Source organism: Protopterus annectens, chromosome 5.part0, assembly GCF_019279795.1.
Source record: "Protopterus annectens isolate FY-2018-M chromosome 5.part0, PAN1.0, whole genome shotgun sequence".
NCBI lineage: Eukaryota > Metazoa > Chordata > Ceratodontiformes > Protopteridae > Protopterus > Protopterus annectens.
Genome location: NC_056735.1, coordinates 604,987,913 through 605,013,551, shown reverse-complemented (window position 1 = coordinate 605,013,551; position 25,639 = coordinate 604,987,913). Strand labels below are relative to the sequence as shown.

At 40.6% G+C, this 25,639-nt stretch overlaps 1 protein-coding gene across 4 annotated transcripts in view; it reads right to left on the bottom strand.

Annotated features, from left to right (window-relative positions):
- STS (steroid sulfatase) overlaps positions 1-25,639 on the bottom strand; it is a 1,313,520-nt gene that overhangs the window by 1,031,064 nt on the left and 256,817 nt on the right. For all 4 annotated transcript variants that reach the window (XM_044072458.1, XM_044072455.1, XM_044072456.1 and 1 more), the window contains exon 5: positions 20,269-20,692. In XM_044072458.1, the coding sequence (XP_043928393.1) occupies positions 20,269-20,692 (424 nt within the window). The remainder of the gene's footprint in view (positions 1-20,268; positions 20,693-25,639) is intronic.

Genomic DNA, 25,639 nt, shown 5'->3' with positions numbered 1-25,639 from the left:
TTTATGCCTGTGTCTATGTTAACCATACCAAAACTGTTATTCCATGCACATTTTTGCATTGCAGACATACTTAAAGGTATTTCAGCAAACCCAGCACATTCTCTGAATCAGTTCAATAATAAATGTGATACAGAGACAGAAGGAAAGAAAAGGCAAGTTAATCAACTTGTGACAAACTATACACAGAGTGAAAACACTTTATTTCTGTAGGTGTGTTGGCATGCTTGGGTATATTTTTTTCAAATCCACACAGAGGTATAGATATTCAGAATTATAGATACATGAACTGGTAAGTGCAGCTAATTGAGATGGAACTCATTGAGACGAAGCCCCTTTCCCAGCTTAACTGAAATATCCCAGGTGGTTGCAGTCTGAAACAGTAAACAGTCATGTGAGCAAATGTTTTTCAGGCTGTGAATAACAGCAAACACTCAGATGAGTGAACGTTGCATCCAACAGAGTTTTTGACAGCAGCATATTTGTAGGGGATCATGGTGCAAAGGGAAGCGAATTGTGTTGAAACTGGGATTCAATCAGGGTGGGCTAATCGTTCTAGCAGATCTTAGTTTACTGGGGTAAGTACAGCTGCCTCATTGCAATTGTTTACACAATGGTATAGAATTTCTTTGAACAATTTTGCATAGGCAGTGTAGTTCATGGGGTTTGAGAGGGGCTTGAAATTTTGCAAGGGTACCACTCAGTAGTAAGAGGTTAGCTTTGAAATAACTCCGAAACATTTGAGGGTTAAGTGGGGTCACATATTTAACCTAACTTAATGGTCAAGCCTGACAAGTGGGGATTTTACACATGGGTGGGTGCAAAGTTCCCATGTTTGTAGGGATTAAGTCAAGGTTACTAGCTCCCCCAGTGTGTGTACAGACTAGTTGTTCCAGGGCATTTGTATTTACAGAGTCAAGGAATCATTGGGCTGCATAATGGGATCTGTATAAGTTTCCCAATTTATACAGGGGTAATTGAATCCACCCTGAACTATAGCACAGGGTTCAATGGAGAACGACTTCAGTAGGTTTAGGTATGCAGTCTGGGTATTCTGGGTCAGAGGAGGACCTGCAGATTGCAACAATATGGTAAGGTATGGGACTTTGCATAAGGTAAGTTGGACATGGAGAAGGTCAAGTGAGTCACACTGCTTGACTTGTCTTGAAGTGAGACTGTTTTTGATGAATTTAGAGACACCAACATCTTTTGTCCCTTCATTTGCATTAGCTGGTCTAATTGTATGAAAGGCATTATAGCAATGGAAGGCTAGAGTGCTCTCCTTGGCCTTAAACCATCTCTAACTAAAGAGATGCCTACCTTCTCCAGGGTGAGGAAAGCTTGCAGAGAGTTTTCTTCTTTTTTAGACTCCTGACATTGAACAGTACTACCCTCATTTTTTTTTAGACTCCTGACATTGAACAGTACTGCCCTCATGTTATCCTGGGTTGGTTTTATTATGTTGGAAGGTTTATCAGGTTAGCATAACCTAAAAATGCACTATGAGCATGGACAAAGTTTTAGCCAACATTTGAAAGCCTAAAGGGGGGCAGGAGAAGAACATCCTTGATGAAACAGTGCGGTCTGTCAAACATCCTCTCATGCTGACAAATGCTGTACCAATTTTGAATGACACCAAAAACTAAGCTTATTGTTAAAGTAATTTATCTTCTGCACATACTGCTGCATCTTCCGAAGAAAAGGTAGAATTTTGCTCAATGCTAGGCTCATACCAAACTGGGACACACTGTGAAAAGAATTCCATTATATCCCTTTTCGTATAGTTCACAAAAGTACATCTCAGGTTATTTACACCCTCATGTACAATAACAAAGTTGTTGCTGACCTGAATGTATACGTGGTCTGGTGGATCTTGGTCTGTGACAGACAGCTGACCACGACCTGCTCAGGTTGGTAAGTGGAGCAACTGCATGTCTCATGATGGAATCACCTACAAATACGACATTGGATTGCGTGGGGATTGCTTTATGGGCTTATGAGCTGAGATATGCTGCTTTGGTAGAATGTTTGTAGGTTGCTGAGGAAGTCTACTGTTAAAACTGCATCTAGGAGGCCTTTAAGGTTTGTGTGGATTACTTTTTAGAGCCACAGCATACATCTGTCAATGTGTGTGTTTTTTACTTGAGTGCTACTATGTGTTCCTCACAACCTGTTTGGTATTGTATTGGCTATATGTGGGAATCTTGCATACACTGACAATGTATAATTACATTTCTCACACACTGTATTACATTGAGAATTATGAGGTTGTCGATGAACATGAGACAACTATTACATTGGCTCATAATGCACATTTCCACCAAGTTGGCTGCAGAGACAGGAGGAATGTAATTCATTATCAGACCCCTCTTCCCCCCATTTTCTACATCGGGTTCGGGAATTGTGTTAACTATCGCTATCTCTCTCAATTCAATGCCACAGTCCTGCCTTCTTCAACACTCATGCCTGACTGTCACAGATCTTCTTTCACACAATCCATCCACCTCTTTACTGGACATCCTTGTTTCCTCTTACCTTCTTCCTGTTTGTCCCAAATCTACACCAAACTGTCTTCAGCTTTTCTGCACATGTCCAAACCACCGTAATCTGTTCTCTGATAATTTCTGCAATTGGATCTACTTTGGCTTCTGCTCTTATGTCCCAATTTCTTCGTCTGTCCCACAGAGTGCATCCTGCCACCCTTTTCAGGCACTTAATTTCCATCACCTCTAGTTTCTTCATCTGCTCTGCCTTTACTGTCCAGGTTTCTGTACCATGCAGTAGTACTGGTAGCACCACTGTCTTGTACACCTTACTTTTCAGCTTCTTTGACATTCTTCTGTCATAGACTACATCTGACACTCTATGCCAGTTGGCTGCAGCCCCTCTGATTCTAGCTTTGACCTTTTCATTCAGACTTCTTTTCACCTCAACCACTCCAGCAGATACTTGAAGCTATTTACCTGTCACACTGCCTTCCCTTCTATCTCAGTTCTCAGCTTCTTCTGATTTCCCCAGTTTGCTGCCTTTACCACTGTCTTATCTGTTTCATCCCATGTGCCTTTAGTTTTGCATTCCATTGCATTCCAGTTGTGCAGAATACAAGGACTGCCTGGGTCCACGTGGATGGGGTGACATGAATACAGAAGGCGAGACCATTCTAGACTTCTGTCTAGCAAATGGCTTGAAAGTAGCCAATGCATGGTTCAGAAAGAGAGACGGTCACAAGATCACATACAAGAGTGGCCAACATGCAACTCAGGTAGACTTCCTCCTAGTAAGGAATAGGCACTGGGGAAGAATCAGTCATTGCAAAATCATCCTCAGTGAAACAGTCAGCACAAAGTATAAACCACTGGTTGCCACAATCAGCTGCTAGCAGTGGTCAGAGATGGCTCTAAGGTCAACCGAGACCAGGCTGAAGACCTGAAAGTTGACGGAAGAGAAAATACAACAATTCAAGGAATTACTTAGGGCTCTAGCACACAAAGAAGAGGAGGAAATAGGTGGAGCTGAAGAAGAATGGCAGCGCCTCAAAATAGCATGTATGAGGACTACAGAACAGATATGTGGCCAATTCATGTATGGAAATAAGGTACATAAGGAAAGCTGGTGGTGGAATGCAGAAGTCCAGGAAGCCATCAAAAGAAAGGAGTGCAGGAAAAAAGTGGGAGACAGAAAAGACTGACCAGGCTAGGAAGGAATACTGGTTGTCTAACAAAGAAGCGAAGAAAGGAGTTACAATAGCAAAGAATGGGGTATCAGAGGTACTCTACCAACTTCTGGAAAGTGACTCATTATGTGGCACAAAGAAAGTATATCAGGTTGCAAGGCAAAGACAGAAAGATAAAGAAGATAGTTAGACACCCTTCATAAGGGATGTCAGCAACAACCTGATCATCAGTCCACAGGACATCAAAGATAGATGAAAGGACTAATTCCAGCAGCTTCTGAATGAAGAAACCCTACAGAACACACACACACACACACACACACAGACACACACACACACACACACACACACACACACACTATTCTTTACTGACACCAGAGTGCGGCTCTAACCCTTCTGATTGTAAAATCACCAAAGATTAATGTAAAGTGGAAGTAAGTACAGTTGCGTAAAATCGTACCATAACAGCAGATGTCTTTCTCTTCATTGTTGCAGTATTCATCTCTAAAGGGACCCCCTGCCAAGGGTAGCCCAACGTCCATCCAGTATACCAAAGCTTTAAGATTTTATAGACATCATACATCACACGTATGCTCCCTGCTCACAGCACAGGGCATAAAAGTGACATACAGACACACATACTTCAGAGCTGAATAGTCCCAGGAGGAACAGTCCAATGAGAGGAGGAGGAACATGTAAATGCAAAAGGAAAATAAAGAAGAAGAGAAAGAGAAAATGGGGAGGAGGGAGAAGTGAACACTGCAACATTGAAGAGAAGGGCATCTACCGTTATGGCAAGATTTTACACAACTGTAGTACATCCTTCCATATTACTGTTGCAGTATTCATCACTGAAGGAAGAGTACAAAAACTCAAGAGAAAACTTGGGAGGAGGAAGGCCCAGAAGAAGCCCCAAGAAAACCATGCAGGAAAGCTCTGGCAGAGACAGCTCTTGCTCTGGAAAGAATATCCAGTTTATAATGTTCAGTACAGGTATGGACAGAGGACAAAGTAGCAGCCTCCAGGATGGAATTGGTATCGAAGCCTTTGAAAAAAGCATCAGAGGAAGACACAGCTCTGGAAGAATGAGCCTTTACAGAAGCAGAAAGGCGATTCCCATGAAAGGAGTAACAAAAATGAAATGGCCCTAGAAACAGCCAAACCTTGAGATCTAGGATGAAAAGAAATAAAAAGCTGCTCAGATTTACAAATGGGTTTTGTCTTATCCAAATAATACCCGAGCTGTCTATACAAATCCAATGAGTGAAGAACCTTCTTACTTGTAGACTGTGGAGAAGGAAAAAGTGTGAGCAAATTAATAGGCTGATTAAGAGAGAACTCATTAACCATTTTGGGGTATAAAAGAAGGATTAGAATGAAGAGACACTCTCTCCCTATGAAAAACTAAAAAAGGAGATGCTCTCTAAGCTGAAGTAAGGACCAACAAAAGAAGAGTCTTTGATGTACAAAGGCTAACACGGGAGGACTATGGCTGACCAAGTTCGCAGATGACTGCAAACTGGGTGCCATAATCGACTCGCTGACTGACACAAGCATCCTCCAAAAGGGTCTCACAGAGACGGATAACTGGTGCCAGAGCCATGGCCTAAAGCTAAATGCCAAAAAGTGCATAGTCATCCCCTTTTGGAAAAACAAAGTGCCCACAAATTACCACATAGGTGGTAATCCATTAAGTACGGAAGAAGTAATTAGGAATTTGGGGACCCAAGTAGATAGCAATCTCTTCTTCGACAATCACGTTGCCAAAGTGGTTAGAAGGACCTTCTATATAGCCCATCTTATCATGAAAGAGTTCACATCTAGATCAAGAGAGGTCATTGTGCCTCTCTACTCATCACTCATCAGGCCCATAATTGAATACAATGCCCCATTTGGGATGCACCTTTCCCGACACCTGCAGCAACTGGAAAGACCCCAAAAGTACCTCACCAAGAGGATCAAGGGACTCAAACAGATGCCCTACGCAGTTAGGCTAAAGAAACTCCTGCTCTACTCAGTTGCTTACCGCCTACTCAGAGGCGATCTGTGCCTGACATATAAAGCCATGTCCAAACCAGAATTAATGGACATGCTCCACCTCAGGAAATCCAAATCCCTTAGAGCTACATGCTCCAGGGACTTAAACCTCAGCACAGAAATAAATAGGATATGCTGGAGGGACAGATTCATATCCCAGAGGCTCCCCTCACTCTGGAACAAAATCCCAATCCATGTTAGGCAGAGCCCCTCAATGATTGACGAATGGATGGGAGATCGTAGGTTTACCCCTGGGATCTATTCTGTGTCCCTACTAGACAGAGGCACAGAAAACTAACCTTAAAAGGGCTATCTTGTGTGACCTACTATACAGAGGCACAGTCAACTAATCTAAAAGGGTGACGAAAGCCAAACACACTCTGGCTAGGCTTATAAATGCCCTAGGGCAGATAGCTTAGTATCAACGTATGAACAATGCTGAAGGAAAACTGACGCAACAAGCATAAAAGGAGCCTGAGTTAATTTTTCCAAGAACAAAATTAAGGTCCCAGTAGGAGGAATAAGTTTACTGGGAGGCCTAATATGAAGGACGCCTTTAAGAAACTGTTTGACTTCAAACTTACAGGCTAAAGGGGAAGCCAAAGGCAGACAAGCAGAAATAGCTGAAAGGTCAGCTTTAACTGAAGAATATGTCAACCCAGCATGGAGCAATACACACAAATAAGATATAGACAGAGGAATCTCCACAGAAAGAAGATCCTGGCTACGAGCAAGGCACCAGACAGAAACTCTTCCATCTCGATAAACAGGATTTCCTGGTAGTGGGTTTCCTGGCCTCCTGCAGAGCCCAAAACACATCCTCAGAAAAAAGGTGCCTAAACGAGATCAAAACACTATCTCCCATAGTGTCAGGTGAAGAGTGGACAAGTGAGGATGGATGACAGACCCCTTGCCTTATGCGAGTAGATCCACCCTGTGAGGTAACTTGTGGGGAATGCCCTTGGTTAGATGCAGAAGAAGAGGTTACCAGTGTTGCCTGGGCCAAAAGGGAGTCACCAACAAGATTTTGGGAAGATTTTGGGGGAGTCTCACTCTATGTTGCTCAGGAACCTCAATATGAGAGGAAGGGGTGGGAAGACATAGAGAAACATTCCCTTTCAAGAAAATGATAGGACATCCACCTTTCAAGCCAGAGAACTCTGGACTCTGGTGCAAAAAAGAGAAAGTTGTCTGTTCAGAGGGGGTGGCAAAAAGGTCTACCTGAGGAGTACTCCATGGGTGGACAATGTCCAAAAACGCATCTATATGAAGCATCCATTCATGAGTCTGTGTTATACACCTGCTCATAGAGTCTGCTACAATGTTTTGCTCTGAAGGAATACAAACAGCTGAAGTGTCACCTGATATTAGACAGCTAGATCCCAAACTTGAAGAGATAGTCTGCAAAGGAGGTAGGACCATGCCCCCCCCCCCTTGTTTGCTGATGTACCACATCACTGTAGTATTGTAAGTAAAGATTTTTGAGGCCCTGGAAGAAAAAAGATATGAAAGGCTTAAAGGGCCAGAAGGAGAGTTCTCATCTCCTTGATGTTGATGTGGTCTGACCTCTGATGAATGGGCCAGAGACCCTGCACCTTGAGAGGACTGAAAGAAGCACTCCCCCCGCTGTCTAAGAAATCTGAAAAAAAATCCTGAGAGGGGACTGGGGGCGGAAAAGGAAGCCCTGGGTTGAGACACAGCTGATGCATCCACTACTGAAGCTCTAGTTTGAGGTATGGAGGAATAGGGACTAGAAAGTCTAAAGGATGACAGTGCTGTAGCCATACTAACTTTAAGAATCACTGTAGTTCCTCATATGGAGTCTGGCTAGAGGAAGAACAGGAATGGTGGAAGCCATGAATCCCAGAGGCTTGAGAAACTCCCTGGCCATAACTGCAGCGTACCATACAACAGGGGATAGAGTTGCCCTGTATAGACAAAAAAACCTTAAAACTAAAATTTTCCCTAGACATCTGTCAGTGGAACCCTTCTAAGCTTCTCTACTGCACTACGGGTGCACTGAGCAGCACTGCCACACTTATCATCCATAGTCTTCAATAGAGCATGCACCTTTATTAGTCCTAGCAACTGGTCAAAGTAGGCCAAACCTTTCCCTAATAGCACATATGGTAAAAACCTGTTATAGTGGATGGGCAGATTCCCATAATTTCACCAGCCAGCTTGACTGACATGGCATCCTGAGGCAATGTAGTAATTTGAAGGGGAAACATTTTTCAACAAACAGCTGACCAAAGTGGCATCTGATCTTAACAATTTGGAGGAACAATTAAAGATTAGAAAAATCAAGAAATTCAAAAGAGACCAATTGGACTATCAAAGTAGTAACCCTTTCAGTAATATCAATAAACATGTGAGATTCACACCACATCCAACACGAAAACCCAAACGGAAAAGACCCAGGTCTATACTCAGAAATCGCACCCCGGACATTGGTTCTTCTACCGATGACCTTTCATCTTGTACTGACAGTGATTTTCAGGCTGCATCAGGTTCACCGTCCCCCAAAAGAACACCAGCATCCATCCCTTTAGGCCCAGATATCAACGTGGGGGGAGAAAACATAAGAAAAATAAACAGCATACAGAGCCTACTGAAATTAGCAATGCAAAAATAAATGTGATGCCAAACGCGAATGTTTTAAACTTATCAGATTTTGTGTTGTCACCTATACATTTGTCTGTTCTCAATAAAGGTCTTACATTCATACCAGGTTTCATGGTATCTGAGGATGTATTAGCACAGGATGTCATGTCCTTTTGTAAAATGTTGAATTTGAAGTTGCACTTTGGTGATATGGATAACAACTACAGTCAAGACAAATTTATTTATCACAAATCACATTTTGTTCCTCCTATGCACCCTATTGTACATCAATTTCAGAATAGTATACTGAAAGATCTACACTTCTCTAGGTCCGTGATATGGTACAAATCCAACAATATTACATTGGCCTGAGAAACAAGCCATCAATGAATTACAGAATAACAGCAACATAGTCATCATTTCTGCTGATAAAGGTGGGGCAGTAGTTGTCTTAAATTGGTCCTATTATGAAAATGAGGCCAAAAGACAACTTTCTGATAATAGATACTATTCCGAAATGGTGATTAATCCCACATTTAGGTTTAAAACACAGATTGATGACTTTTTGTATAGCACAAGGAATGAAGGCATCATTACCACTGATGTTATGCACCAGCTCATGATCCAGGACTCAGCCAATCAATATATTTACTTTTTACCTAAAATACACAAGGACCCGGTGAACCCTCCAGGTAGGCCTATTGTTTCAGGGAAGGGTTACATCACCGAACCATTATCATTATATCTTACCAAACACCTTAAGCCTTTGTTATCCCCTAGTATGATAACGGTTACAGGATACTACCAACTTTTTGCAAATCATTTCAGATACTCAGTTAGGACCAGACTGGTTTATGTGTACACTTGATGTAAGTGCCCTTTATACTAACATTCCCCATGAAGGAGGCCTGGAGGCCCTGACTTATTGGCTGGAATTTGCCGGCTTATACCAGCCTGAATTCAATCAGTTTTTAGTTGGTCTTGCAGAACATGTCCTCACCAATAACGTCTTATTTTATCAAGATATTTGTTATTGGCAAACAAAGGGTACAGCAATGGGAGCTTTGTTTGCCCCAATTTATGCTGATTTGTTTATGGCATTTGTTGAAAAGCACATCATTTACAACAGCCACAACAACATTTATCTTGAATCCATTGATATTTGGAGACGTTATTTGGATGACTGCTGGATGGTATGGAAAGGAGAGATCCATCAATTATCTGATTTTCTAATGTATCTTAATGACAACAAATGGGGCCTTCAGTTTACAGTGCATTATGATGTCAGTACTATCACTTTTTTGGATGTACTGATAAACAGGCTACCAGATCATACATTGAGCACTGAGGTATTCAGAAAGTATCCTGAATACAATACAATCTTCCATGCTTCCAGCTTTCACCCACCACACATTGCTAGGAATATTCCTAAATCTCAATTCATCAGAATGAAGCGTATATGCTCTGATGAATCTTCTTTTCAGGATCAGAGAAAAGATCTCACCAACAGGTTTAGATCCAGGGGTTACAAGATGGGGCATGTTCTGCAAGCCAGCAATTTGGTTGACACACTCAAAAGGGATGATTTGTTATGTTATAAGGAGCACAATACCACTGTATCACAACCCATCAGGTTTGTTACTACCTATGCCAGGAATTCAGACACTCTTATCCACAGTATACACAGACACTGGAACATCCTACAGTGTGACCCTGAACTGGCAAACATCATACCAGACAGATGTCTTTTTTCATTTCGAAAATGCAAAAACCTAGGTGGCTGCTTCAGTCATTATAAGCATTCTCATGACAACAGGCAGTCACAACTATTACAGACTACCCTTACAGAGGAACCTTTGACTGGTTGTTTTCCATGCGGTCATTGTACCAATTGTGATAAAGTGAGCAAATCAAAACAATTTACTAGTAGGAATTCTGCTACAGTTTATGATGTTAATTTTTTTACGAACTGCAGTACTGATTGGTTGGTCTATTTGGCTACGTGCACTTGTGGATCCTTCTACATTGGGCAAACTTCACGTCCTCTTAGAATCAGAATTTCTGAACATGTAAGCAATATCAAAAATAAAAAGGTAAACAATGCTTTATATAAACATCATCTGTTGCACAAAACTGCAAAATTTTCTTTTATGGTAATTGATGTTATAAAAGGTAACAAACTCAACAAAACAGGTTGGCACTCTATTTTAAATTCCAAAGAAAAAAAGTGGATTATCAAACTAGGTGGATTATTCCCACCTGGTTTAAATGAACAATTCTAGTTTGAACCAAGGAACTGTTAGCAGCATGTATTTAAACAGCAACATCTGATTATGTGACTTTACACTGAGGAAGGCTGTGGTTTTTGTTCCAGCAGTCGTCCAAATAACGTCTCCAAATATCAATGTATTCAAGATAAATGTTGTTGTGGCTGTTGTAAATTATGTGCTTTTCAACAAACGCCATAAACAAATCAGCATAAAAAAAAGTGGATTATCAAACTAGGTGGATTATTCCCACCTGGTTTAAATGAACAATTCTAGTTTGAACCAAGGAACTGTTAGCAGCATGTATTTAAACAGCAACATCTGATTATGTGACTTTACACTGAGGAAGGCTGTGGTTTTTGTTCCAGCCGAAACCGGTCTGGTTGTTTGCTGTTTTTATGTTTTTTATAATTACAGAATAAATTCCTTTCAGGCAACAGTTTGCTGGCTCACTGGATGTTTTTCTCTAATTCTGTTATGAGCCGTGCAATTGCTCTCACGCAGGAGGTTTGCTTTTGATGTTACACAATGTAGTAATTGCCTCATGTATACTGACAACCACTTACTCCTAAAAGAAATACCCTATGTGAGAGGTGTAATTACACTATGACATTGGAATCAATTCTGTCACATAACAACAAATTGGACATCAAACAGATTGTCAACACACACATTTCACCTCTCACATAAAATGAGGTCACGACACATAAACCCACATACATGGAGGTACTCACTAGAAGCCTATCAAAAGATCCAAGACCTCCCAAACGTAATGCACTTGCACACACTGCTATGCAAACAGAAACCACTACACATAATAACACATATACCAGTGTCTCAACAAATAAGCTCGTAAGGCAAAACTCCTCAAAACCCAATGTCTTGGTCATAGACGACTTCATAGTAAGACGCACAGACGTCCCCCTCACCAGGCTGGACAAGGAGAAGGTTACGGTCACTTGCCTGTCAGGTGCCAGGTCCTATCAAATCACACATTTATTCAAGTCACTCAACAACAAGTACTGTTATTACTATCATAGTCCATGTTGGGGTGAATGACTTGAAATATATCTCTCTGGACTATATGAAGAGAGACATGACTGAACTCACAGATTGTGTGTCCCAGGCAGGTATGACTCTAGCCCTAAACAGCATTCTAACTTCACCCCAGGATGATGCCACAATATAAACAAAAAATGATTGACTTCAACAACTGGCTTAGCTTGTGGTGTCAGTCCAGTAAGATCCAGTATCTGTCAGCCTTGGAAGACAGGGTCGACAGGCCATGCTGTTTTGCAGAGATGGTCTACATCTGTCTTCTCTAGGCTTTTGGATACTGGCAAATGCACTTGCCTCCCCCATAGTGCCTTTTTTAGGCAATGTCAAAACAACAAAATTTCCGACATAAAGTCCACTCAAGACAAACTCAAGGTTCTGCTGCTTAATGCTAGGAGTCTAAACCTGAAACTGCACTCCTGCAAGCACTCCTCACCTTGGAAGATGCTGATGTCTGTGCAGTCACTGAAACATGGTTCAAGGCCGCAGAGAGCACCCCAGCCATGCTATGCTACAATGCCTTCCACACATTCAGACCTCAAAATGAGCATGAAAGAACTAAAGGTGGAGGTGTATCCATCTTCATTAAAGTCAAGTACAACTTGAGACTGGTCCACAATATGACTCTCTCGAACTACTCCATGTCAAGTTAACTATAGGCAAAATACCCTACCACATCATTGCTAGCTATACATACTCCACCATTAACCAAGAAAAGCACAGCACCTGGACTTACTGGATTCACTTGCCATATAGCCCAACACTTTAGTCATGGAAGATTTCTACTATCCTTTCATCAACTGGGTGATATACATGAGAACGAATGCTCACCCAGAGGTTCCTAGACTTTGTCAATACAAATGCTCTGGAACAGATAGTCTGTACCACCAAAAAGGGGCTCAAATGTCCTAGAAATAATACTCACCAACATGGCGGAGGTCAATGCATTCCCCCTGTGTATTGCCCTCCCTGGTAAGGTTGGACCATAAATCAGTCCCGTTCAAAGTAACTATTGAACTTGACACCACCACAGGAGCAAAAAAACTAAAAAACTTTTCCAAAGCAACCTACAACCTACTAAGCAATGGCACAAAAAGTTTTATATCCCCGCAGAGACAACGACTCCTATGCAGAGGTGTACACAAATGCCCTGTGTAAACACTTAAGCAACTGTATAGACTTGTCTGTGCCTGACTGGTTAAAACCAGGTCCTCCTGAAAAAATAAGCCACCCTGCTGGACCTTGGGTATAGACAGATTATATAACAAAAGAAAGAAACTAATTGCTAAGAACAAGAGAGAACTGACTCAGCAGAGGAAGAAGTCCTTCCATAGATTGAACAAGCAAATCATAAATATTGTAAAAGTCCTGTAAAGCTAATTATGTAAGTAAAATAGCATCCCTAGCTAAGGATTAGCATAAGGCAGTCTTTTAACTATGTGCGAAATCTAAAAGGGAATGCCCAGCTATGTGATGAATTGGTATTAGATGGTATCACTCATACTATACCAGAGCAAATTGCCAACCTGCTAGTTGACAAATATGGCGTAAACTTCAACATTCCTGCCCCACCAGCCATACCTCAAAACATACCCGACACCAGTCCTCTGCCTAATATCTCTAGAGATCAGTTCATATCTGTGCTCTTCAAGGCCAAAAACATGGCCTCAATGGGACCAGGTAACATCCCAGTTTGCTTATTAGGCAATCTAAAAACAGTACCTAGCGGACCCACTTGACGTTCTTGTTAACCATAGCCGGAGAACTGGCTTTTTTCCAGCAGAGTGGAGAACAGTAACAGTAACCCACTTGCACAAAGGGGGGCCATCAACCAACCTTTGGAACTACAGACCCATAAGTCAAAACAGCCTCATCTGCAAGGCCATGGAAAAAATCAGCATGGACCTTATCAACAAGGACATAGGTGACCTTCTGACTCTAGACCCAGTCAAACCTATTTTAGCTTCATTAAGGGTAGATCATGCTCATTAAACCTAGAAGACTTTTTTGAGAAAGTCAGTAAGCCCTTGATGAAGGTAAGACAGTGCATACTGCCTATCTTGACCTAGCCAAGGCTTTTGAAAAAATCCCCCACTCCGGTATCATTGAGAAACACTCCCAGCTGGGAATTAAGTTAGAGACCTCAACCTCATTACCACAATAAACAGAACAAACTAGAGGGACAGATTCATAACCCAGGGACTGCCCCATGCTATGGAATAGACTTCCCATACATATCAAACAGAGCACCTCACTGGCCTTCTTCAACAGAAATCTTGATGAGTGGATGGGAAATAGAAAATTCACCTCGGGGATCACTCCAGTGGCTCTACTCGACAGAGGCACTGGGAACTAAGGTTGGGCGGCATGATGCCAGGGTAATCCTATGGGCTAGGCTTGTAAAGGCTCCAGGGCCATTAGCCTTGTACAGACCCATGAACCTATGAATCAATACATGCAGTGAAGGAACACATTTTCAAAGAAGGCAGGACTTGAATGAGCTACGTAATGGCTGACTAACAATGACTGGGTATGTTAAAAGTGATGTACAATGTTTGCAGCTACAGTTGTGTTGACACAGTTTTGAATGTATAATGTTTGCAACAACTGAGATTGTGTCGCTATGGTTTATTGTCATTTATATAAATGTAACATGGCCTATATCTTACATGATAAGCTGACTGCTTCATCACAATGCCACCTTTCTTTACAATAGATACAAACCTCTCTGTTTTGTTCAGCATGATAAATGTAAATGTAAACAAAAGAATTTAGAATAAAATAAACTTTCAGAAAGTGTGATCTTTGTAGCTTGGGGACAAAACTAGTCCAAAATGGTTAACAATGTGGGCATATTTTTTTATGGTACGCATTTAAAAGGATAAATTCACTTTCACAACTGTGGTTTCCAATACTCTTCTCTCAACACCCCCCATTAAACATTAGACTGTCAGTATTGTATATAGACAGTCTTTCTGTGCATTCCTCATCTCCTGCCAATCCCATTTTTCATACTCTAGTCCCTGACAAACTGGCATATACCTTAATGTATTACTTCATCACATCTGTAACACTAGTAACACTTCAGAAACAGACTGCATACCACCTTTCTTAATACCTTCACTTATCATAGGAGGTTACTAGGTTAAAGGTCCTAGAGCTTTTTTAAGCCTAGCCAGTCATGCCCCAATTTTCCCAATTATCACCACCCATGGGCTACAATGGCTTTAGTATATGCCTGTGTCTTAGGACATCTACAAACTACAAAATGCCCCTCTCCATAAGGGTCGCAGTGAAAAAGCCAAGGGTGGAGTTGTGATTTCCCATCCGTTGATCCAAACTGTGTTTTAACAGGCTTAGGGAACAGCTCTGTTTCACATGAATGGTGAGTCTGTTCTAGAGAAGGAGTAATCTCTGAGACATGTATCTATCCCTTCAACATGTTTTATGTGTCAGATGAGGTTTAGTTCCTTAGATCGTGTAATTCTAGTGCTATTTGTTCTGCGAATGTGTAGCAGATCCATCAGGGCTGGATCGGAGAATGCCTTGCATGTTAGGCACAGATCACCCCTCAGTAATCTGCAGAAGACTGAGTACAAGGACATGGCTTTGAGGTGGTCTGCATATAACATATTATTTACACCACTGAGGAACCTCTGTGGCCACTCCAACTGCTGCAAATGCTTGGTCAGGTACATGCCAAAGGGTGCATTGTACTCGATTACTGGTCTAATGAGGGCTGAATATAGTAAGACTATCATGTCCTTAGATCTGAATGCAATGGCCTTACTTAAAAGTTGTGCCATGTACAAGGATATTCTCACCACCACGCACACATTGTGATCAAAGTTCAGGTTACTGTCAACTTGAGTTTCCATGTCCCTTACCACTGGGGAATGTTATTACTGTTGCAGTTTGCAGGGGTGGTTGTCTTCCCAAAGGGTATAATCATGCATTTTTTTTGCATTGAGTTTTAGGCCATGGTTCTGGCACCTGTTATTTATCTGTCAGACTTTTCTGGAAGATATCTACATCTTTGGGAGATTCCATGATTTCACCCAGTTTGCAGTCATCAGCAAATTTGGCCAGGCAAAGGCCCTCTATATTTGCCTTAACTTCAAGAAGTATATTTCCAAACAGGAGAGGTTCCCGTACCAAGTCCTGTGGGACACCACTAGTAACAGGCCTTTTGGTGGAGGTGGATTCCCTCACCCTAACTTCATGTGTCCTATCTGTAAGCCATTTAACTATCCATCAGTTGACCTAATGCTTATACCTAAATTTTCGAGTTCTTCCTATAATACCCGTGTGAGGTCCTGTGTCAAATGCCTTTACCAGGTCAAGTAGGCTGTAGGTACCTTTTTACCCTCATCCACAGCTCTAGTGACTTTCTCAAAGTTTAGTAGGTATGACCTGCCTTTGATGAAAGTGAACTGGGATGGGTCTACTTTTAGATTTCCTATGTCTTTGTTTATCAGAGCCACACAAATTCTTTCCATGGCCTTGCATATAAGACTATTCATACTTCTGGGTCTGTAGTTCCTTGAGTTTGTTGATGGTCCACCTTTGTGCAGGGGGATGACAAGTCCATTCCTCCATTCCCTAGGGATGAAGCCTATTTAGAAGCTGTGGCTGAGTAGTGGGTCTGACAGGTCATGTTTCAAGTTATTTAGGAGGCATCCTGGGATATTATCAGGACCCACTGATGCAGACTTTTACCTCTAGAAAGTGCAGTGAGGACCTATTGTTTGGTGATAGGGGAGACATGGTGCAGGGCATTTCCATGGGGGGACTCGGGTGATGGGGGTGATATTGGAGCTAAAGTTATTGGCCAGAAAATTTTCTAAACCTCCAATTCAGTATAGGAAAGTTCCATTTACTATTGGTTCAGCACACTGTTGGATATTCTCTTTAAGGCTGAGTATATAAATAAAAATGTCTTATGGTTATCCTAAGCCTGGGAGGCTATTTTTGCCTTGAAGATGGCTTTGGTGGACATAATCCTCTGAATTGCTTGTTGAGACTGATGAGGGATTTTTTTGTCTTTTGGGCACAACCCTTCCTATTTTGGACAAGAATTTTCTTTCTTTTGTTGTACAACCTATTTTATACTGGATGTCGACTAAGGGGGCTTGTTTTTGGAGTTTGTTCTAACTTTATTTTAGTTTTGTACTGCTGTTTCTGTGCAGTTATTTACATGCTTGTACATGGTTTCTATAAACATTTTTGCATAAGCCAATGCATCTCTCGGAGTTTGGAATTTAGCTATGCCTTCACTTAATATGAGGTACTTAGTCCTGGAGAAGTTCTTAAAGGTTCTGGGGTTTGCTGGGAGTTCAGCCTTTATATTTATTAAAGGCGTTACTGCTACGGGTGCAATGTTCCCTCATATTTGTGATTACTAGATCCAGGATATTTGCACCCCTAGTTGGTGTGCAGACTAGCAGTTCCAGAGTGTTTGCATTGAGAAAATCAAAGACTCTTTGAGCCTGCATGTTACTGGTTGTGTATGCATTCCAGTTTATGATGAGACAATTGAAATTACCCATGAATATGGTGCTGGGATGAATTTCGAGTGACTCTAGTACTCCCATTTCACTATATAACTAATTACATTTGACTATGCACTTAGTGTTCCTCTAATGCCTTAAACATGCCTGGCTTACCCTTTCCATTGATGGAACATACACTAGTTTACCTGTACATAACTGCTCCTTTCTTACCATGCTTTCATCATTCCCTGGTTTTAGTCTCCTGGTACAGATACTGCTTTTTCCATTTGCGCCAAACTGTCCTAGACCTCAGATTTTGCATTACTGCAGATCACTTCCTCACTACTCATTTTCATCTACTAATGTATCCTTCTTGGGTACATCAGTACTGCCCATTATATCGCCACTGCAGTCAATTTCTCTTATTCTTGCCAGAGATTAATATTACAAGGTTATTCCGAAAACCTTGCTACCCTTCCCCTCCTCACTCCAGTCCCAGTTCCTAATTTCCTGTTTATATACAAACAACTAACATCCGCATTCCTGAATCTTCCTTCCCAACAAACTCTACATATTCCAAAAGATTCCCCACTATGAACATGCCAACTGCCTCCACTCCATCTGACAAATGCATCCCACTTATGTTACTCTATACCCTATCCAGTCCTATATATTTTCACAACACTCTATTCTCCTTCCACTTTGATTTTATAAACTTTAAAAACATCCATTTCTGCATTTACCTAATAATCTAAGAACATATTCTCAACTGTCCTACAGTTAAGTGGTGAAGTCATTCCTTCTTGGTAATGACAAGAGATTCCCTTCTGATGATCTTGCTCTCCATACTGTTCATTAATACTCAGGGACTTGTGTGAAATCATTATATTATACAATGTGCTGTCATTGGCCTTAGCTCATGGTCATGACAGAAAAAGGGACATTGTGACCAGTCTACCTTCACAGTTTACAAAAGTATCAAATATATTATCATGTGTCACTGTAAATCACAATCCTTTCACGTTGCTGCTTCACACCCCATATATTGTACTAGTGTGACAAAATTACACAAGCTACTCAAAATGCTCCATTTCTCCAACATTTCCTTAAAATAAAATGTTAACCTTTTCCTAGCTTTTTCAAAACCATCACAGTTCACATTTCTTGCACAAAATATTGATCATTAAATAAGAATGTGTGTGTGTGTGTGTGTGTGTGTGTGTGTGTGTGTGTGTGTGTGTGTGTGTGCGCGCGCGCACTGTGGAGGGTGATCACTGTCCTGTATGATCTACTCAACTGCCAAACATTTTATAAATATTAGGCTTTCACCAGCTATCCTGTTTAGCAGTCAGCATTTCCTCTCAAAAACAAATTTTACTTATTTTTTGAATGTTTATTACTATTTCTACATACTGCATCCTGCAGTGGAGTCATTCTACCTTACTTCACTTCTCAACATTGGTACTTGTAACAAACTTCTGAAAGCTCCTAACAGTTGTCACTTTAGTGGAAACCACAACAACCCTGGCTATCCCAATGTGTGGCACACTGATCACAGAAAATACAAACACACATCCACGTCTGCAATGGACTTTAGTTTCAGTCCAAAGTCAACAGTGTAACTCACCAAAAGGACGCAAAAGTCCATATATTCAGAATAAAGCAATCCATCCCTACCTTCCCAAGAATCACCTCCCTGCATCAGGTCATCATCCTACTGCAAAATAATCATCCTACCTCATAAAGAATCTTTAAGAAATTCCCAGATATTATAGCAATAACCCATGCCTGGGTGTGGGTAATACTAAATGTACCCACGGTTGGCGTGGTTTGGTCCCGAGGGCAAAGCCCGAGGGACCAAACAAAGCCAACCGTGGGTAAATTTAGCATTACCCACACCCAGGCGTTGGTTATTGCTATTATACCATGACATTATTTAAGAAAAGAAACTATTACTTTTCTTAAATAATGGCATAGTATAATGCCTGTTTGCTGCCCTTCCGCAGATGTCTGGCATCTGCGGCAGTTCTGATGTACTGCGCGCCTGCGCGGTACATCAGAGTTGAGCAAAACGAGAAAGCAAGACCTCCGTTGTTTTTTTTTAGTGCCTAGCTATGTTAAATGATTTTAACATAGCGAGACAGTTTTAAAATAAGCAACGGAGATGTCCGTTGCTTATTTTAAAACTGTCGCGCTATGTTTAACATAGCGAAACCTAAGAAAAAAGCAACGGAGATCTTGCTTTCTCTGTTGCTTTTAAACACTGTCTCGCTATGTTAAATGGGTTTAACATGGCGAGACAGCTTTAAAATAAGCAACGGAGATGTCCGTTGCTTATTTTAAAGCTGTCTCGCTATGTTAAACCCATTTAACATAGCGAGACAGTGTTTTAAAAAAACGAGTTATACTAATGGAAAAAAGTCCGGGCGACTGGACCTTTTTCCATTAGTATAACTCGATTTACAACGGGCACGCTGGCCAATCAGCGTGCACGTTTTGGGGGGGTCATGGTATAATACTGGATAATCATCCTACCTCATAAAGTACTCTAAGAAATTCCCAAATATTACCAGATAGCAAGCTGCAGTAAACTTTTTTAAATAAATTACTTGTACTCAACTTATAAAGAAACATTATTTCTAGCCTATAACTGTTGTTATGAAGTTCATATTATCAGTGAACAACTGCATACTGCATTGCCACTGTTTACTGAACATCACAGATTGTCAACATGTAACACCTAAACAGGCTTCAGACTGAAATAGAATTTCTATCAGTATTGTTTTAATTTGTTTTCTAGTGAATGGAATACTTACTTACACTGACAATGCAATAAAGAAAAATTTTTAAAATATTATAGAAGTAATCTTTTATGCAGACTTTTGCTTTATCTGAGCATTAATAATATTGCCTCTGCTTCAATGAATTTTACTTTCTTGTTGGTGTAAATCAAGTTATTTAGCTATGTCTAAATAAATGATTGATGTTTATTCCCAAGTCTCCTACTGAATGCAAGGAAGCATGCCAAGCTATGCTTTGACATTTGCTTTTCTATTTTTTTTGTATGCCTGATTCAGACTTTCGTTTATAATGCAGAAATGCAAATTGACAATTTATAATGAGAAAACTGACTTTTTCTTACCTTTGCATAAAGTTAATAGCCTCATTTGTCATTCTCCGAGTCAAATTTTCCACAGAAAATGGCTGCTGGATAATCTGTTGATCCCTCATTAGGAAGCAGTTCAGATTTCTTAAATTATATATAAAAATCTGTAAAAGTGCTAGTAAAAGTATAACTATTATAATTCCATAGAATATAACTCGCCAAGTCACTCTGAAAAGGCCTGCATAATGTAATGTCACCAAGGTGATTAACGTAATAACAAGATAAGAAGTCGGCACGGTGAAGCGGCGTCGGAGTCCTGATGAAATCACACTGCCACATCCTCGTATGCAGTCCTTCAAGTTTGTCATTATCATGCCATAGAAATAGTCAAAGCCATAATGGTGAGGGTGATGACAAAGATCATCCCTTGTATTACAGTTCATGCCAAGATGCCATTTTCCTGGACAACATGAGAGAGAGAGAGAGAGAGAGAGAGAGAGAGAGAAGGAAAAAAAATAATTAGAGCTGAATATGCCAAGTGACAACTAACATGTCATTACAGAACATTATGCTTTGTTGTGTAAATAGTGATAACAGCATTTAACAGTACATTCAAAGGACAACATATAAATCTGATGTGTGAACTGCTTGTTCTACAGATGGGATCATGGGGTTTTGTTGGAGGCACTTTCTTCATGTCCATACATATCAGATCACACAAACATCCAGCCCTCCGTACAGTGACAATGACGCTTTACTGAAGATTTTTTTGCTTTAGCACTGGAATGCGTCTAGTGCCATTTGTAGAGCATGGGCTCCTGGGTATATGGTGTGTAGTTTCTGAACTGCAGGAGCAGCTGGAGTTCTTTGCATTCAGCGGCAGAATGCATCAGACAAGAAGCGGGAATGCTTTTGTGTTCTCATGCTACCTGCCTTTTGTCTGTGGTTGTATCACAGTGGAATTACTATACTTAAAGCGGGTGTATGGGGTACAGAATTTGTTTGTACTCTTAAGATTTATTTTTATTCTCTGCTCTTTCAATTTTAGTGTTGAAGTCTTTTTCTTTGCTTCTTGCTTTAGATGTCTTAGGTTCAGTTTTATTGGATCTATTATCTTTTTTGTCCATCATTTATCATATTGTGGAAATACAACTGCATTCTCAAATCTGCAGAATCACTGAGAACTGATCAAATGACATTAAATGAATGTACACTCCTTTCTTTCTCATTCTACATCCAGTGACCAAAGAGGGAGTTTACTGCTGCCACCTCAACCACTGTCTCACTACTATCTTCAATACATGAATACCAATTTAAGTTATAAATGTACTAAATAATACACTACAAGAAGGCCTGTCTTTGTACCTCTACATTTTAAATATTTAACAATCCAGTGCATGCCAGAATAATATGACTGGGATTTCAGCACATACAATTCAGTCTGAGGCATGATCACCCACTCGGTGAATAAATGCCTCATCATATAATTCTCTACCAAACTATCTTCAGGCACTCATTTCTAACCATCACCTTTTCAGAAGGTTATTATTCATGACAGTTTTCATCCCTAAATATTTTACCTTTTGAAAGATATCATATATGCTATCTGTGCAAAATCTTCCCCGTTCACACAAATATACAAGTCGTGTTTGTTTTTAGCCCATTTTTTGAAAGTTGTCACCTTTTTATTATCTTGCTTGTGTATCTGCATGATCTGAAAACTCATGCTTCGTATGCCTCCTAGCATTCTCCATCAAGAGTAAATGCATGAGATGGATCATTCTCTCCACATGTAACTTCCAGTTTCAGGCCTCTCCACATCAGAATACTAGTTTACATGGCCATATGTTGCATAAAGGTTGGATTAAAAAGGGGAGGGCAGTAAATCTGGAAACTGTGTTGCATCACAGCTACGGGGCCATTGGCAATGCCAATGAGACAAGCAGACCGGGAGAAGACCAATGACCCAAGGAACTGCATAAGGCAGCAAGTGCAGAAAACTAAAGCTTTGACTTGTTAATGAGCTCCTTCCAGTGCCAAAGGTGCAGGTTTGATTTCACTTTCCAGGTGGGGTTGGTTAAGATGTTTATTTCACAGACAAAAAGTGCAGGGTTTGATTCTCACCTTTGTAAGGAGAATTGGCTAGGCTTAAAATGGCCCACAAGTGCAGATAGCCTAATACTCTACCTAAGAACCTATAAATGAACTTGCAAGAAAGGGAAACTATTGACATAGAGCAAGTTTTAGTTGAAGATAGCTGAAGAAGGCATAATCCCAGTGAGTAAATGCTAAAGGTATCATTGAGTTTAGAAATGAATGGCTGAGAGATCCTAATAAAAAATATATATGGCAATGTTTGCAACCCAAATATCAGGGAAAGGAGCAGTCTAGGTAAGCAATGCACAATTATTTCTTATTATTCTTAATAGTGCATGCATTTCTTCTGATTATTATGATATTAAAATGTACTAATTGTGCAACCATTTCTCGCTTTGTTTCAGTCTTTATCCCTCAGTTTACCATATAACCTTACTCTGCCTTGGGTTATAGAGTTCTGGATGCTGGCTTCTGTACTTTCTGCAACCACTGCTGCACTGTAGAGAGCTCCTACTATGTCACCTACTTTTATTACTCATTCACCAGTTTACAGCTGGTTGCACATTAAAAAAAAAAAAAAAGGTAAAACAGTCTACCTTACCCCACCTACGAGCCAGTAATGAGGACATTAAGCCAGGCTGGTCCAAAGATAGACTCCTACCGCTCTTCAGTGATCCTTCTCATTGAATGCTCTTCTCTGCATACCATCCTGCAACCATTTTCTAATTCAATTTACCAGCCAATATCCAGTTTTAAGCTGTGTTTGTACACCATTTATGATGAATTGAATTAAGATTCAGATACATTATACCCTCTGCTTTCCTCCCTGTCAACCCTTAACTTGATCCATAGCGTTAGCAAGATAACAAAAAAAACTGTGTAGTAACATGGCCTAAGAATATGAATCCATATCTTCTTGTTACACAGTGTAATATATTAAAGTACAATAATTCTACCTGCAAGTTAACTATTTCATGAAACAAGACAGTTGTAGTGCTATTATCTTCTTTACTTACATTCAAATCAGACATAATAAAACGGGTTTACATCTAGCTAAAGTGCAGATAGTATATTAATCTTAAACTCTGCTATTTATGCCCTTAGTTTTACAGGACAGATTCAAGGATGATTTGAGTATGCCATGGATCTGGCTCCTTGCCAAAAACAAACAAAAACAAACAAAAAAATGATAATTTTAGTAAGCCAGCAGTTATAATATTTAGTTCCATACAATCTATAGCTTTATCCTCAGCTCTCCATTGTTGACACTCTGGAATCCACTATTGTCCAGGTTTTATCCCAGAGATACTTGGATGTTCACTTAAATCAACAACTTTCTTTTAGCTATCATGCAGAGCAAATAGTTGAAATGATACTAGCACTATTACTGACACTCTGGGATCCACTAGTAGGGAGACATGGGTATCCATTTCGATCAACAACTCTCAATTACCTACACACAGAACAAATATTTAGAAAGGTTTTTATTAATGCTGATTTAATAGTCTTAAAAGCTAAGTAACTTGCTAACCTTGGAGGCATGGAATTCAACACCCATAAATATCCTGATGCCTGATAGATACCCCGACTGGAATATGCCTTAGCAATCATTACACTGACCTTATCTCAGAACACACACCATTACAAACAAAAGAAAACAAAATATTCAGGTTTACTTCTCTTGTGAAATTCAATAGAACATCCATGCCTCAACAGCTAACGCCAGCTGGCTGCCTGTAAATGGAAAGTACTGCTACTGCTAAATGACTGTCATATTCAAACTGCTTAATTCAGACTACTGATCCAAGTATGTCCCAGAATACCAGTACATTTAGTAAGGTTGAACAATCTTCATGCAATGGCTTTAATAAGACCAGCATTTAATCTCGACACTGACAAGGCGTTTTCTATGTCTGCACATGCATCCTGGAATTGCCTTCCACAATAGCTAAGAGTGCACTTAAATCAAAGGTAATGGTTAATGTTATGAAGAGTCGAACAAACAAACATGATCATTCATTTTTTTTAACTTAAGGCTAATAGTAGATAATTCACTAAGGTTCCTTAGTAGGGCTTATTAATACCAGGCTGTGGTGGTGCAGCGGTTAGCGTTGTCGCCTCACAGCAAGAGGTTCTTTGGTTTGATTCTCGGTTGTAGTTCCTTTTGTGTGGAGTCTGCATGTCCTCCCTGCGGCTGAGTGAGCTTTAAAGACATGCACGTTGGTGCGTGTGGGTGTGCCTTCCATGAACGTTGGGTGTTGGGCTGGCAACCCAGCACCATAAAAATCCACTGCTAATCAATTTGCGGACCGGTAATCCACTGTGGCGACCCCTAACCGGGAAAGCCGAAAGACATAGTATAGTAGTAGGGCTTACTGACACCATTTCATACTTCATCCTTTGAAAATGAAGTCATTATGTTGCCTTTAACTTGAAGATGACAAGCTTTGTACTTAGGTTCATAGGATGTTACTAGGCTACTGACCCGAGTGTCTTTACAAACCTAGCCACTGGATCCCAGTATAATACTATCACCTATTAGTTATATTGACTACTTATTATTTATGTACTACTTACTCTATGCCTACGATACACTTCTGTGTACCATACTACATTAAAGGAAGGGTTTAGACCTATGTAAGTAAAAGCGTAACTGTCTGTGAACGTCCAGCAAATGCAGTTTGTGTTCCCCTTTATTTTGAAAGTTAGGGAAGAATACTGGGAGATTAATAAACTGATTAATGTTTGACTCTGAAGTGACTTTAGGGAGGAAAGAAGGGTTAGTCCTGAGAGACACCCTATCCTTATGAAAAACTAAGTACTGGGGTTTCATACATAAGGCTTGAAGCTCCGACACTCTCCTGGCTGAGGTGATAGCCACCAGGAAAGTTGTCTTCCATGACAAGAATTTCAAATCAAATGATGCTGCAGGTTCGAATGGAGGCGCAATAAGGCCTGAAGAACCAAGGTCAAATCCCACGGAGGGGAAGGAAGCTTAATAGGAGGTCTCAGTAAAAAAGTACCTTTGATAAAGGTCTTACAAATTCTGGCAGCAGCTAGAGAACCTGAATTTTCTCCTACATAAAAATGGGATATAGCTGCCAGCTGGACTTTCACCGTGGAACAGCTGGCCCCCTGCTGGAAAATTTGAAACAAAAATTCTAATACCGCTGGAACAGGTGTGGTAAGGGGATCCAAATTTCTCTGAGAAGCCCAAATGGAAAAACGCTTCCATTTACTACAGTACACCTTTCTGGTAGAGGACTAGTGTGCCACCACCAGAATGGACTTAACGGGGGAAGTGAGACCG